Here is a 14,567-nt window from a genome sequence, read left to right as displayed (position 1 = left end):
TTGTTGAATTTCAACTGATCAGTTAAGGATTATTGAGAAGAGCATTGAATATAATTATTGAGTTTTATGAATTTTGTGTTAAAAGAGCACAGGATGAATGGAGATATTTAATTACTGAACTTTATTAGCTTCAAGGAGAGGATGTACTGTATTTGTGCCTATGAAGTTTCTTCCTTGGAATAATCTGTCTGCTTGAAACAATTTAAGGGGGGGGGGGTTTATTGCAGTGTAAATAATGGGGTTCCCCAGTGGTTTGTGCTGAGACTGCTGCTTTTTAACATATGTATCAGTGATCTAGAGATGGGATAAACTAGTGAAATAATTAAATTTGCTGATAAAAACATAATAATTGCTGCTGCTGGGTCAGACCAGTGGTCCATCGTGCCCAGCAGTCCGCTCACGCGGTGGCTTTCTGGTCAAAGACCAGTGCCCTAACTGAGACTTGCCCTGCATATGTTCTGGTTCAGCAGGAACTTGTCTAACTTCGTCTTGAATCCCTGGAGGGTGTTTTCCCCTATGACAGACTTCGGAAGAGCGTTCCAGTTTTCTACCACTCTCTGGGTGAAGAAGAACTTCCTTATGTTTGTACAGAATCTATCCCCTTTCAATTTTAGAGAGTGTGCTCTCGTTCTCCCTACCTTGGAGAGGGTGAACAACCTGTCCTTATCTACTAAGTCTATTCCCTTCAGTACCTTGAATGATGACACTAAGATGTTCAAAGTTGTTAAATCACAAGGGGAATGTGAAAAATTGCAAGAGGATCAAGTGAGACTGGGAGACTGAGCATCAACATGGCAGATGTTTAATGTGAGCAAGTGCAAAATGATGCATATAGGAAAGATTAATCTAAACTGTATTTTTGTGGTACAGGGTTCCATGTTGGGAGTCACTGCCCAGGAAGAGAATCTAGGCGGCGTCATTGAGGATGTGTTGAAACCCTCAGCTGAATGTTTGGCGGAGGCTAAGAAAGCAAATAGAATGTTAACAATTATCAGGAAAGGAATGGAAAACAAAGATGAGACTGTTATAATGCCCTTGAATTGTTCCACCTCAAATACTTTGTGCAGTTCTAGGTAGCCACATCTCAAAAATGATACAGTGGAATTAAAAAAGGTATAAGAAAGGACGATGAAAATGATAAAAGGGATGGGATAGACTTCCCTAGGAGGAAAGGCTAAAAGCAGCTAGGGCTTTTCAGCCTGGAGAAGTGATGGCTCAGGGAGATATAATAGAGGTCTAGAAAATACTAAATAGAATGGAACGGATAGATATGAAATCGCTTGTTTACTCTCCAAAAATACTAGGTCTAGGGCAATGTTCCCTCTAAGCTGAGCGCATGAGCGATCGCTCACTATTTTCAGTGGCGTCGCTCAATGGAGGGCTATTTTCTTGTGTCGCTCAATCGAGGGCGGGCGGAGGTAAGAGGAAGCGGCGGCGGCGGTCTGCCCTGCTCGCCTTAGTGCAGCGGCGGCTCCTCTCAAGATCCCCGACTGTATCGGACATCCGACGCAGATGGGGATTCGTGAGAGGAGCTGCTGCCACGTCTTCAGTGGCGTACCAAGGGGGACCGGGGGGGCGGTCCGCCCTAGATGCAGCCTTAGGGGGGGTGCACAACCGGTCTGGCCGGCTGTGCACCTCCCCTAAGGCTCCCGTCAGAGAGGAAGTTTGAGTCAGCCAATCGCTGCCTGGCTGGGCGGAACTTCCTCTCCGAGGGCAGAATTGATGTCGGGGGAATGCTGGTCGGCCCATCGGTGGGAAGCAGAGAGAGCTTGGGGCAGCGGTGGCTTTGGGGTCTGTTTCCCCCGATGGTGGCAGCAGTGGCTTTGTAGAGGGTAGGGAGAAAGAAAGAAAGAAAGGGGGACAGAAGGGAACCAGAAAAAAAAGGGGGCATCAAGAGAGAAAAAAAGAAAGAAAGGGCAGGGAGAGAGGAAGAAAAAGTTAGGGGAGGGAATGAGGTCTGGAGGAGAGGAAGCATACAGGCTGAAAGAAGGGAAGAAAGATTGGATGCACAGTCAGAAGATGAAAGTGCAACCAGAGACTCATGAAATCACCAGACAAGGTAGGAAAAATGATTTTATTTTAAATTTAGTGATCAAAATGTGTCTGGATTTATATATGCTGTCTATATTTTGCACTATGGCCTCCTTGTACTAAACCGCAATAGTGTTTTTTAGCGCAGGGAGCCTATGAGCGTCGAGAGCAGCGCTGGGCATTTAGCGCAGTTCCCTGCGCTAAAAACTGCTATTGTGGTTTAATAAAAAGGAAGGGGTGTATATTTGTCTATTTTTGTATGGTTGTTACTGAGGTGACAATGCATAGAGTCATCTGCCTTGACCTAACATAAGAACATAAGAATTGCCACTGCTGAGCCAGACCAGTGGTCCATCATGCCCAGTAGTCCGCTCACGTGGTGGCCCTCAGGTCTAAGATCAGCACCCTAACTGAGACTAGCCCTACCAGCGCACGTTCTTGTTCAGCAGAAACGTGTAACTTTGTCTTGAATCCTTGGAGGGTGTTTCCCCTATAACAGCCTCTGGAAGAGCGTTCCAGCTTTCTTCCACTCTCTGGGTGAAGAAGAACTTCCTTAAGTTTGTACGGAATCTAACCCCTTTCAACTTTAGAGAGTGCCCTCTTGTTCTCCTTACCTTGGAGAGGGTGAACAACCTGTCCTTATCTACTAAGTCTATCCCCTTCAGTACCTTGAATGTTTCGATCATGTCCCCTCTCAATCTCTTCTGTTCGAGAGAGAAGAGGCCCAGTTTCTCTAATCTTTCGCTGTACAGCAGCTCCTCCAGCCCCTTAACCATCTTAGTCATAAATAAATAATAATTTTATTCTTGTATACCGCATTACCATGGAAGTTCTATGCGGTTAACATATGAAGAGATTGTACATTTACAGCGAAGTTACTATTTCGTTAATGTTACATTTACATTTTAGACGATACATTTTCAGTCATGTTACATGTACATTTTAGACGATAGATTTACGGTGAAGTTATTTTTTGCAGCTAGGTTATATATTTGGAGTAGTTACATTTGCTATAAGTTACATACAGCGGTGTTACAAATAGCAGTGTTACATACGGTGGTAAAGAGTCTGGGGGTGAGTCGAGGTCAGAGAAGGAGGAAGGAGGAGGGAGGATAAATCAGAGGAATTTGTCAAAAAGGTAGGTTTTAGTTAACTTTCTGAATGTTTGATGGGGGGGGGGGGAATTGGAGATGAGAGTAGAGAGGCATTTGTTCCATTTGCCCGCTTGGAATGCTAGGGATTGGTCGAGGAATTTTTTGTAGAGGCAGCCCTTCAGGGAGGGAAAGGAAAACAGGTAGGTATTTCAAGTACGAGAGGGACCAGCAATTTCGAGGTGCTCAGATAGGTAAATTGGTGAAGAGCCTGCTAAGGTTTTGAAGCAGAGGCAAGCGAATTTAAAGATGATTCTTGCCTCCACCGGCAGCCAGTGGAGTTTAGTGTAATAGGGGCTAATGTGGTCATATTTTTTGAGGCCGAAAATGAGGCGGACAGCGGCATTTTGTACTATTCTTAAACTTTTGATGGTGTTTTTATAGGCTCCCAGGTATATGATATTACAGTAGTCCAGTATGCTTAAGATTAATGATTGGACCAGTAAACGGAAGGAGAGGTGGTCGAAGTGGTGTTTGATGGTGCGAAGTTTCCAGAGGAAGCAGAAGCATTTTTTGACCTGGGCACTGGTATGATCTTCGAAGGTCAAGCATCTATCTAGGATGACTCCGAGTATTTTTATGGTGGGGTTGATAGGATAATCTAGGCCGTTCAGTTTCAGGGAAGTGTTTGTTATTTTATGGGTAGGGCTTGCCAGGAAGATTTTGGTTTTTTCAGTATTCAATTTTAATTTAAATTGTGAGGTCCATAGTTCTAACTTGGTGAGGATAGAAGAGGTGAGTTGTTCTGTCTGTTGTGTGAATGAAGTTAGGGGTAAGATAATGGTGATGTCATCGGCGTATATGAATGATTTAAGGTTTAAGTCGGCTAGTGTCCGTGCTAGAGGAGCCAAGTAAATGTTGAAAAGGGAGGGGGATAGTGGGGAGCCTTGTGGGACTCTGCAGGAATTACGCCATTGATGGGAGAAGGTTCTGTTGCTGTGGACCTGATAAGTACGGTTAGTTAGGAAGCTTGAGAACCAGTTTAGTACTTGGCCGGAAATGCCGATGGAGTCAAGGCAGCAGAGCATGATATCGTGGTCGACCAGATCGAAAGCGCTGCTTAGGTCGAATTGGAGTACTAGGGCGCTTTTGCCCAGTGAGAATAGGTGGAGGAGGTAATTGGTTAGAGCAGCTAAGACCGTTTCTGTGCTGTGGTTTGAGCGGAGGCTGGATTGGGAATCATGAAGGATGTTGAACTTTTCTAGGTAGTTCATGAGGTCCATGAGTTTTTGGAAGAGTGGTATGTTGGCGATGGGTCTATAGTTGGCGGCGGAGAAGATGGGTTCTTTGTTGTTTTTGAGGTGGGGGGATACGAGAATGTGGCAGAGTTCAGTCGGGAAGAGACCAGTGGACAGGCATAGTGAGACCCAATTGAAGAGTTCAGCTGTGAATTGGGGGGGGGGGGCGGATTTAATGATGGTGGGTGGGCAGTTGTCTAATAGGCAGTTGGCGTTGGCGTATTTTGAGAAGAGTTTGAGAAAAAGGTTCCAGTCTGGGCTTTCGAAGGAGCTCCAGGTCATGTCGGCCCTTGAACCTGTTGTGTCTACTGCTGGAAGGTTGAATATCGTCTCAGTGTTGGGAGTTGTAAGAGACGATTTTAAGGTTTGAATTTTGTTGGCAAAGTGGTCAGCTAGGATTGTTGCGGGGGGCGGGAGTTCTGAGCTAGAGCGTTTGTGTGAATCGGTGTCTAGAAGGGAGTTGACTAATCTAAAAAGAGCTTTACTGTTTAGAGAAGGGGTGTTGAAGAGTTGGGAGTAATATTTACTGCGTTTTTCGACTATCAATTTTTTGTATTCGTTGACTTTTCGTCGCCAGTTAAGTCTATCATTGTCGGTCCCTGATTTACGCCATGTTCTTTCTAGTTTCCTTACTCTTCTCTGGACCCTTTTGAATAGTACTGTGTCCTTCTTCATGTACGGCGACCAGTGCTGGACGCAGTACTCCAGGTGAGGGCGTACCATGGCCCGGTACAGCAGCATAATAACCTCTGATCTGTTTATGATCCCCTTCTTTATCATTCCTAGCATTCTGTTTGGCCTTTTTGCTGCCGACGCACATTGTGTGGACGGCTTCATTGACTTGTCAATCAGAACTCCCAAGTCCCTTTCCTGGGAGGTCTCTCCAAATACTGCCCCGGACAATCTGTATTCGTGCATGAGATTTTTGTTACCGACATGCATCATTTTACACTTATCCACGTTGAACCTCATCTGTCATGTCGATGCCCATGTCAATGCCCATTATGTCACGTTGCAGATCTTCGCAATCCCCCTGCGTCTTTACTACTCTGAATAACTTCGTATCATCCGCAAATTTAATCACCTCGCTCGTTGTACCTATGTCCAGATCATTTATAAAGATGTTAAAGAGCACGGGTCCAAGCACCGAGCCCTGCGGCACCTCACTGGTGACGCTCTTTCAGTCCGAGTATTGTCCATTTATCCCCACTCTCTGTTTCCTATGCTCCAGCCAGTTTTTAATCCATGTGAGTATTTCCCTCTCAATTCCATGGCTTGCAATTTTCCGAAGTAGTCGTTCATGCGGAACCTTGTCAAACGCCTTCTGAAAATCCAGATATACAATGTCGACTGGATCGCCCTTGTCTATCTGTCTGTTTACTCAAAGAAGTGCAGCAAGTTCGTCAAACACGATCTGCCTTTGCTAAAACCGTGCTGACTGGTCCTCATCAGCCCGTGTCCGTCAAGGTGATCAATGATGCTGTCCTTTTTCAGTGACTCTACCATCTTTCCCGGTACCAAGGTCAGACTCACTGGTCTGTAGTTCCCCGGATCTCCCCTCGAACCTTTCTTGAAGATCGGTGTATCATTCGCCACCTTCCAGTCTTCCGGAATCTTTCCCGATTTGATCGACAGATTGGCTATTAGTTGAAGCAGTTCAGCTATGGTCCCTTTCAGTTCCTTGATGACCCTCGGATGGATGCCATCCGGTCCCGGGGATTTATCGCTCTTAAGCCTATCAATCTGCCTACATACCTCCTCTAGACTGACCGTCAATCCTGTCAGCTTTCTGTCTTCATTTCCAGCATATAGCCTGATGGGTTCCGGTATGCTGTGTACATCTTCGGTAAATATAGATGCAAAAAATGTGTTCAGTTTGTCAGCGATTGCTTTGTCCTCTTTTAGTGCTCCCTTTATTCCGTGGTCATCCAACGGTCCCACCACTTCCTTTGCGGGTCGTTTTCCCTTAATATATCGAGAGAACAGCTTGAAGTTCTTCGCCTCCTTGGCTATTTTTTCCTCGTAGTCTCTTTTGGCCCCTTTTACCGCCTTATGGCACCTGCGTTGATGTTGTTTGTGCTTGTTCCAGTTTTCATCCGATTCTGACCTTTTCCATTCCTTAAATGAAGTTTTCTTATCTCTGATCGCTTCCTTCACCTCTACAGTGAGACATGCCGGTTCTTTGTTCTTTTTCCTCTTGGATCCCTTGTTGATACGCGGTATATATAGATTTTGCGCCTCGGTTTCTGTGTCCTTAAAAAGGGACCAAGCTTGCTCTAGCGTTTTTACAGTGCTTATCCTCTTCTTAATCTTCTTCCCTACCATGAGTCTCATCCCTTCATAATTCCCTTTTCAGAAGTTCAGTGCCGTGGCTGTCGTTTTGGACCGATGTTTCTCCCCTGCGACAAGATCAAAGCGGATCATATTGTGATCGCAGCTTCCCAGCGTCCCTTCTACTTCTACATCTTGTGCTGGTCTTCAGAATAGGAATGATAATTAACATTTTCTCAGCGTGTAGTGTGCTTTGTGTTTTTTAATTTTATTGTTGGTAGATCATTTTGACTTGGTCATTTTAAAGTAGCTCTCAAGCCCAAAAAGTTTCTATTTATTTATTGCTTTAGGAGACATATGTCACTGTTTCTGTGGTGTTGCATTTTATGCAGAGTCCAGCTTCTTGCTGGTTCAATTTAACCTTTGTCTATGTATTTCTATTTTATCCCCCCTTTTACAAAACTGTGGAGCGTTTTTTAGCGCCAGCTGTGGTGGTAGCAGCTCTGATGCTCAGAATTCTATGAACGTCAGAGCTGTTACCACCGTGGCTAAAATCCACACTACAGTTTTGTAAAAGGGGGAGGGATTAGTTTGTGATGACATATTCCATACTAGGCGAAGGTGTTTTCTGTGTTCTGTGTGTTCGAAAGACATGGTTTTCTGTTAGGATTGACGGTGTAGGATTGATCTGTGCTGGTCTTGCTTGTTTAGTTTTACAATGGGTGTATTGATGTAATGCTCACTGCAATATGTAAGATGCTGCCTTTTCCTAGGTACTCATGTGTAACGTGTGGCTTGTTACTAAAAATCATGTTTTTCGTACAGATGGAGGGGGGGTGCCAAAAAATGATGGGCCTTGGGTGTTACATAGGTACGCCACTGTATGTAAAGATACCAGAAAGCTGGCGAAGCAAAAACTTTAAGTAAATTGTTATTCTTCTAAGTTTTGAGTATTTAACCCTCCCACAATCTCATGGGCACTCGTCCTCTGCGCCTGCTCATAAATTTGTGGAGTATGTAACTTGTCGCTCATGCATATTTTTTTTTTTGCACATACCTCATCAATCCTTAGAGGGAACATTGGTAGGGACATGTGATGAAGCAACTAAGTAGTAGATTTAAAACAAACTGGAGAAAATATTTCTTCACACAATGTGCAGTTAAACTCTGGAATTCTTTGCCGGAAAATGTGGTGAAATCGGTTAGCTTAGCAGGGTTTTAAAAAGGGTTGGATAATTTCCTAAAGGAAAAGTCCATAGGCCTTTTATTGAGATAGTATGGGGAGATCCACTGCTTATTCTTTGGATAAGTGGCATAAAATCTGTTTTACTCCTTGGAATCTTTCCAGGTAGTTTTGACCTGGATTGACCACGGTTGGAAATGAGATACTGTGCTTGATGGACATTCCGTCTTTCCCAGTATGGCAACTTTTATATATTCAAAGCTCGCTCTACAAAGGAGAGGGGGGGGAGGGGCAACTTCTTGGACAGAGGTTAAGGCAGTTTTTGCTAGAGGACATTTGTCAGAGGACATTTGCAAAACATGAACACAGTCTTCTCTTCATAAATTTTCAAAGCATTGCTTCAAGACAGGAGGCATCTTTCTATGATTTGATAATCAAAGCAAGTATTTTGATTTTTTACCATATTTGAAGACTTGTTTTATTACATCCTGTAAGTCTTGGACTGAAGACACTAAAGAAGGAGAAATTAGGTACCTGCTAATTTTCTTTTCTTTAGTCCCACCAGAAATGTTCATATTCCTACCTATTCTTTTTTTGGGTTGCCTTTGATTTGGTTTAGAAATTGTCTGCTCTATTCAGTGTCAAGTTCTAATATTTTTTTTTGCTCTTAATACTACAAGGAGGATGTCAAGTTGTCTGTTTCTGGTCTCCTTTTAAGTTTCCTCCTGCTTTAACAAAATACTGAATTGTGGGAGCTGCATATAGTTCTATTTAGCACAGAATTGTATCTCCACCTGCTGGTTGATGGTCACAACACCCTAAAGTTCTGGATTGATCTGGTGGGACTGTAGGTAAGAATCTAGTTCTCCTTTGTACTCTAATAATGTAAGGGGGATTAAAAAGAAGAAAATAATCTCCTCCTTCCAACACACATTTATTTTGCTTTATTGTGTGATCTTTAGATATTACTGGTATGTTATTTTTCCTACTTCTTATTTAAGATGGTATAATAGCTTGTTACCAGACTATCCATTCATATCTCCTCTGAACTGACTTAATGAGCAAAGCAGTTTCTAATCTTAAGTTTCATGCCCCAAAAATGTAACATGGGCTATTTGGCTGTTTTGTAAGAAAAATGAAAATATAGGCATACAATTTCATGTATGAATTTTATTGCAAAGTTTTTCTTGATTTAAAATATATATTTTGTTTTTCAGAATTATGAAAAAAATCTCATGATGAGCACACTCCATAAGCTGCATGATAAACTGGCAAAAGTAGCAGGTAACTTTTTTTTTATCTACTCCACCTTCAATAATATATTTAATTTTGTTTTCAAAGTTGTTTTTGTGTCTTAAGCATAGTTACAGAGGAACCCACAAATAGGTTATGAGACTGACATAAACAGCCTTGCGAGTGTTTTTCAGAAAGCTTGTCACATTCACATGCAGGGAACATATTGTCAGCCCATTCTCCAAAATAAACCCCTTATAGAGATTGCAAACCTTCCTGTTACAAGGATTGCTGCAGCACATACAACTCACAATTGGCTCAGTTTGTTTTAAGAAAGAGGAAAAAGCCTCAAACTCAGTGGCGTACCTAGCATATGTGATACTCGGGGCCCATCATTTTTTGACACACCCCCATCTGTATGAAAAATATGATTTTTAGTAACAATCCACACGTCACACATGAATACCTAGAAAAAGGCAGCATCTTACATACTGCAGTGAGCAGTACATCAATAAACCCATTGTAAAACTAAACAAGCCAGACTGGTACAGATCAATCCTACACAGTCAGTCCTTACAGAAAACCATGTCTTTTTGAATACACAGAACACAGAAAACACCTTCGCCTAGTATGTAATCACAAAGTAACCCCTCCCCCTTTTATAAAACTGTAGTGTGGTTTTTAGCCACAGTGGTAACAGTTCAGATGTCAACTCTAAAAAACGCTCTACAGTTTTGTAAATGAGGAGATAGAATAAAAATACATAGACAAAGGTTAAACTGAAGCACCAATAAGCTGGACTCTGCATACAATGCAACATCACAGAAACAGTGATGCATCTCACCTAAAGCAAAAAAATAAATAAATAAATAGAATTTTTTTTTTTACCTTGTCTTCTCTGGTTTCTGCTTTCTTCATCTTTTTGTCACTCTCTTCCTTTCATCCACTGTCTACCCTCTCTCTGTCCCTTCTATATGGCATTCTATTCCTGTTCTAGAAACTTTATGCACTCCCATTAGTCTGGCATCCATCTTCCCTCCTCCAATGGTCTGGCATCTCTCCTCTCCTCTTCTTCCCTTCCCTCTCCCACACCCACATGGTCTGGCATTTCACTCTCTCCTCTCCCTTCCCCCCACTTCCATCAGCATCTGCCCCCTTTCTCTCCCTCCAACCCAATTCCATGCAGTATCCTTCCCCCTTATGTCTCTTTCCCCGCAATTCCATCAACATTTGCCCCTTTCTCTCCCTCCACCACACTTCCATACCACCCTGACTCCCTTTCTCACCCTCCACAGCCTTCCATACCACCCTGATCCCCTTTCTCACCCTTCACCATGATTCCATACCACCCTGACCCCCCTTTCTCACCCTCCACCACGCTTCCATACCACCCTGACCAATTTCTCACCCTTCTCCACGATTCCATACCACCCTGACCCCCCACTTTCTCACCTTCCATACCCTTCCATACTACCCTGACCCCCTTTCTCACCCTTCACCATGTTTCCATACCACCCTGACCCCCTTTCTCACCCTTCACTATGATTCCATACCATCCTGACCCCCCTTTCTCACCCTCCATACCCTTTCATACCACCCTGACCCCCTTTCTCACCCTTCACCATGATTCCATACCACCCTGACCCCCCCCTTTCTCACCCTCCACACCCTTCCATAACACCCTGACCTCCTTTCTCTCCCTTCACCACCCTACTTTGCTCCTTTCTTTCGCCATCCCAAATCAGCAAGGTCCCGTGATGACGCTTCTGCTCTGGATGGAAGAGGTAAGTGACGTCGGAGGGGGCTGGGCCGGCAGACGTAAGGAGTTGTTGCAAGATCCCACGATGACTGCGGCTGCCGGTTCACAACCCCCCCCCCAATGTCACTTACCTCTTCCGGAACAGAGGCAGTAGACAGCGCAGTCATCGCGGGACCTTCGTTCACTTCAGCGCGGCTGCCGACTCTGCTCTGTTATAAGAACGGCAGCTGTGCTGAGGTGCCATTTGGAGCAGCGCGGGAGGTTCCGGATCCGGCCGTCTGTGCACCCCCTTGGAGTCTGCACCCGGGGTGGACCGCTGCCCCTCCCCCTGACCCCCCCCCCTGGTACGCCACTGCTCAGACTCAAGTTTGACGCTAGCATATTTAGCATGCAGGCAAGCAATGCACAGAGAGATACCTCATTGGCATAAAAAACCTCCCAACCAAACACCTTTACATGTGAGTAAACTTAATTGTGCTGTGCTATGTGAGTAAACTTAATTATGCTGTGCTAAATTATAGTAATTTTATGATTGTTTGGTTATAGAAACATAGAGTATGATGGCAGAAAAGGGCCATAGGCCCAACAAGTCTGCCCACTCAAAGAACCCTGATTATTTGGTTCCCCTGAGTTTGTGTTTTGTAGTTTTTCACGTAACATATTGTCAACTTCCTGAAGGATCAATGATCATGGCTTCCATTGTTTTTCAAGTTATTCAGTTTTCTTATGGGGGATTGGACCTTTGCATTGTTCCTTGTAAAACATTTTTTGTTAATTTTCTTGACTTATGCTGAGCACAGAAGCAGACAACACTGGAGGGTGACTATTACAGATGGACATTCGTTAGCATACATTTTGTTTGCTGGCATACCTTAAATTCAGTGTGTGCACAATTGATTTTAAGGCAGTGGTTCTCAAGCCTGTCCTGGGAACTTCTAGCCAGTCAGGCTTTCAGGATATCCATAGTGAATAGTCAGAGATTTGCATGTTGCAAAGGCAGTGCATATAGATTTCTTTCATGACTATTTATTGTGGATATTCTGAAAACCTGACTGGTTGAGGAGCCTGCAGGACAGTTTGGGAACAACTGATTTAAGAGGTATGAAGCTATGAATTACATGGTCGAGTATCATTATTAAGACCACCGCCTACCTCCTACATCAGGGACACATAGCAGATGAACGAATGTATATGTAGCATGCAGACTTTGTGGTTATATAAGGTGGAATATCAGCAAGTTGCCAAAATAGCAACCATGTGTCATGGAGAAAAAGTGCAATTTTATCAGACATTATAAGAGACATGATCATAGGCTACCGGGCTAAGGGCATCAGCATTTTGAAAACGGCAGAGTTTGTGACCTGTTCACAGGCTGCTGTGGTTAAAGTGTACTGTGAGTGGATGAATGGAACATTTTCGACAACCCGATGTGGTAATTGTGGAGCAGCACGAGCCATCGATTTGAGAGGTATATGTTGGCTACACAGGTTGGTGCAGGCTAATCGACATGCTACCATGGAACAACTCACTGTCCAAATGAACCAGGGGCTTCCAGATGTGTGTCCAAAATGACTGCAGCAAACCCTACTGCGAATGGGGCTCTGGAGCAGATGGTTGGTGACTGCACCCATGCTCATGAGGGTTCATCGCAATAAATGGCTGTAATTTGCACAGGAGTACTGACATTGAACTTGCACCAACTGGCAGAGGGTTGCCTTCTCTGATGAGTCACATTTTGAGCTCCATCAAACGGATGGATGTTGACTTGTTGGGCATGAAACTGCCGAGATCAAACACCTAGCAACTGCTGTTGGATGTACACAAAAGCTGGTGGCGGCAGCGTTATAGTCTGGTGAATGTTTTCTTGGTATGGTATGTGTCCCTCAATACTTCTGGAAGGCACTCTCAACCGATATGGGTATCTCTCTATTCTTGCTGATCAAGTAGACCCATATATTTTTATGGTTTTCCGTATGGCCAATGGGATCTTTCAACATGTCGTATTGCCAGAATTGTTCGTGAGTGGTTTGCAGAGACTTCCAGCTACTTCCCTGGCCTCTGAATTTCCTAGGCCTTAACACATTTGAGACCACCTCGATCAACATATTCAATGACTGTATCCATCATCACACACCTGTCAGTAAGTATCGGACACAATGCAGTCTGCATGGCTCCAGATACTCTAGCAACCACCCAGCATCTTATTGAGTCACTCTTACAGAATTTGGCTGCCATCCATGCTGTCAGAGATGGTTATTCTGGATATTACAGACGGTCATAATAATGTGATGTGATTGTGTAATAAGCATATAATAGATTTGTGTTCACTTATTATCGAACATTTTTATTTATTACAAGTAAAGCAAATGTATGAAAGAGAAAAAATATAGACAGGGAAATCTAAATTTTCTGAAAATGAAACGGAAATATTTTTGCCTTTGCACATTCGTAATGCATATTGTAACTTGCATCTTCCAAGGACAAGTAGACCTCACATGTGGGTGATCTCATCCATGGAGCCTGGCACAGATGCTGCCCAGCATTCTCTGTGGCAGACTCGACTGTGCATGCATTTATCCTTTTCCATCCATCTGACTCATGCGGGACCCGCAGTTTTACTTCATCTTTGGAACAGTAAAGACATGTTCTTTGCTTTTGTTGCACAGTTGTTGTTTTTTGTCCGAGAGAATTTGTTGTCTCATGTTGCCTTGCCCCTTTTCCATCAGTGTGGGACCAATTTTTCTTTCTTTTTGTCCTTGCTCCCTCTTTCTTTTTTAGTCTTTTCAGCTGTTTTAAGTTTTTTTTAAAAAAATTTTTTGTTCTGCGGCTCACAGCCTCCTTAGGCCTGAGCTCTTGGCAGATCTTTGTTCCCAAAATAAAAAAAAGGATTGGTGGTTTGCTTGTTTGTTTTTTTACCTTTAAGCTGTTTGATTTTGGTTTGTCTATTTTTCTTGCTATGTCCCTAAAGCATTCCAGTGAGTTTAAGAAGTGCTCAGGCTGCTATATAAGAATAGCCATACTGGGTTAGGCCAGTGGTCCATCCTGCGCAGTGTCCTTTTTCCAACAGTGGCCAATCCGGATCACAAGTACCTGACACAAACCCAAATAGTAGAAACATTCCATGTCCATCATTTATCCCCACGACATGGCCTACTGTGCCTCAAGCCTGACCATAAGTCATCTCGCTGTTCACTTTGTGCTCAAATGCAGAAGGGAGCACAGAGGAGTCGAAAAGCTCAAGCTTAAAGCCCACTTTTTTAAAGCTGCTTTCAACTCTTAACTCCCACTCACGGTCAGATGCCTATATCTATTGTATCATTATCCCAAGACAAGCAGGCAGGTATTCTCACAAGTGGGTGATGTCATCCGACGGAGCCTCGATGCGGACGCCTCAAAAGCAAACTTGCTTGAAGAAACTCGAAGTTTCGAGTCACCCGCACCGCGCATGCGCGAGTGCCTTCCCGCCCAGCGGGTACCAAAAAGCACAGTTACGGTAAGTAACTGTGCTTTTTGGTACATCCCTTCTGGATTCAGTATGCAAGGTGTCCAATCCATAGCTGCGAACCAGGGCTTGCAGAAATCGATACACTTTTTTTTCTCCATGTTCTATTACCTCTGAGAGAGACAGAGATCCTCTAAGGTTTCAATTTCTGCAAGTGAACTATGCAAAGTCTTTCTGATCTGATCTGCTTCTTTTCCTT

The 14,567-nt window shown here is 43.7% G+C and overlaps 1 protein-coding gene across 1 annotated transcript in view; it reads left to right on the top strand.

The window, feature by feature from the left end:
* Window positions 1-14,567, top strand: part of LEMD3 (LEM domain containing 3) — a 385,365-nt gene that overhangs the window by 72,093 nt on the left and 298,705 nt on the right. Inside the window, exon 3 of the mRNA XM_033958493.1 lies at window positions 9,092-9,158. Within this exon, the coding sequence (XP_033814384.1) occupies window positions 9,092-9,158 (67 nt within the window). The remainder of the gene's footprint in view (window positions 1-9,091; window positions 9,159-14,567) is intronic.

This window comes from Geotrypetes seraphini, chromosome 9, assembly GCF_902459505.1.
Source record: "Geotrypetes seraphini chromosome 9, aGeoSer1.1, whole genome shotgun sequence".
NCBI classification, from domain to species: domain Eukaryota; kingdom Metazoa; phylum Chordata; class Amphibia; order Gymnophiona; family Dermophiidae; genus Geotrypetes; species Geotrypetes seraphini.
This window is presented reverse-complemented; position numbering and strand designations above follow the sequence as displayed.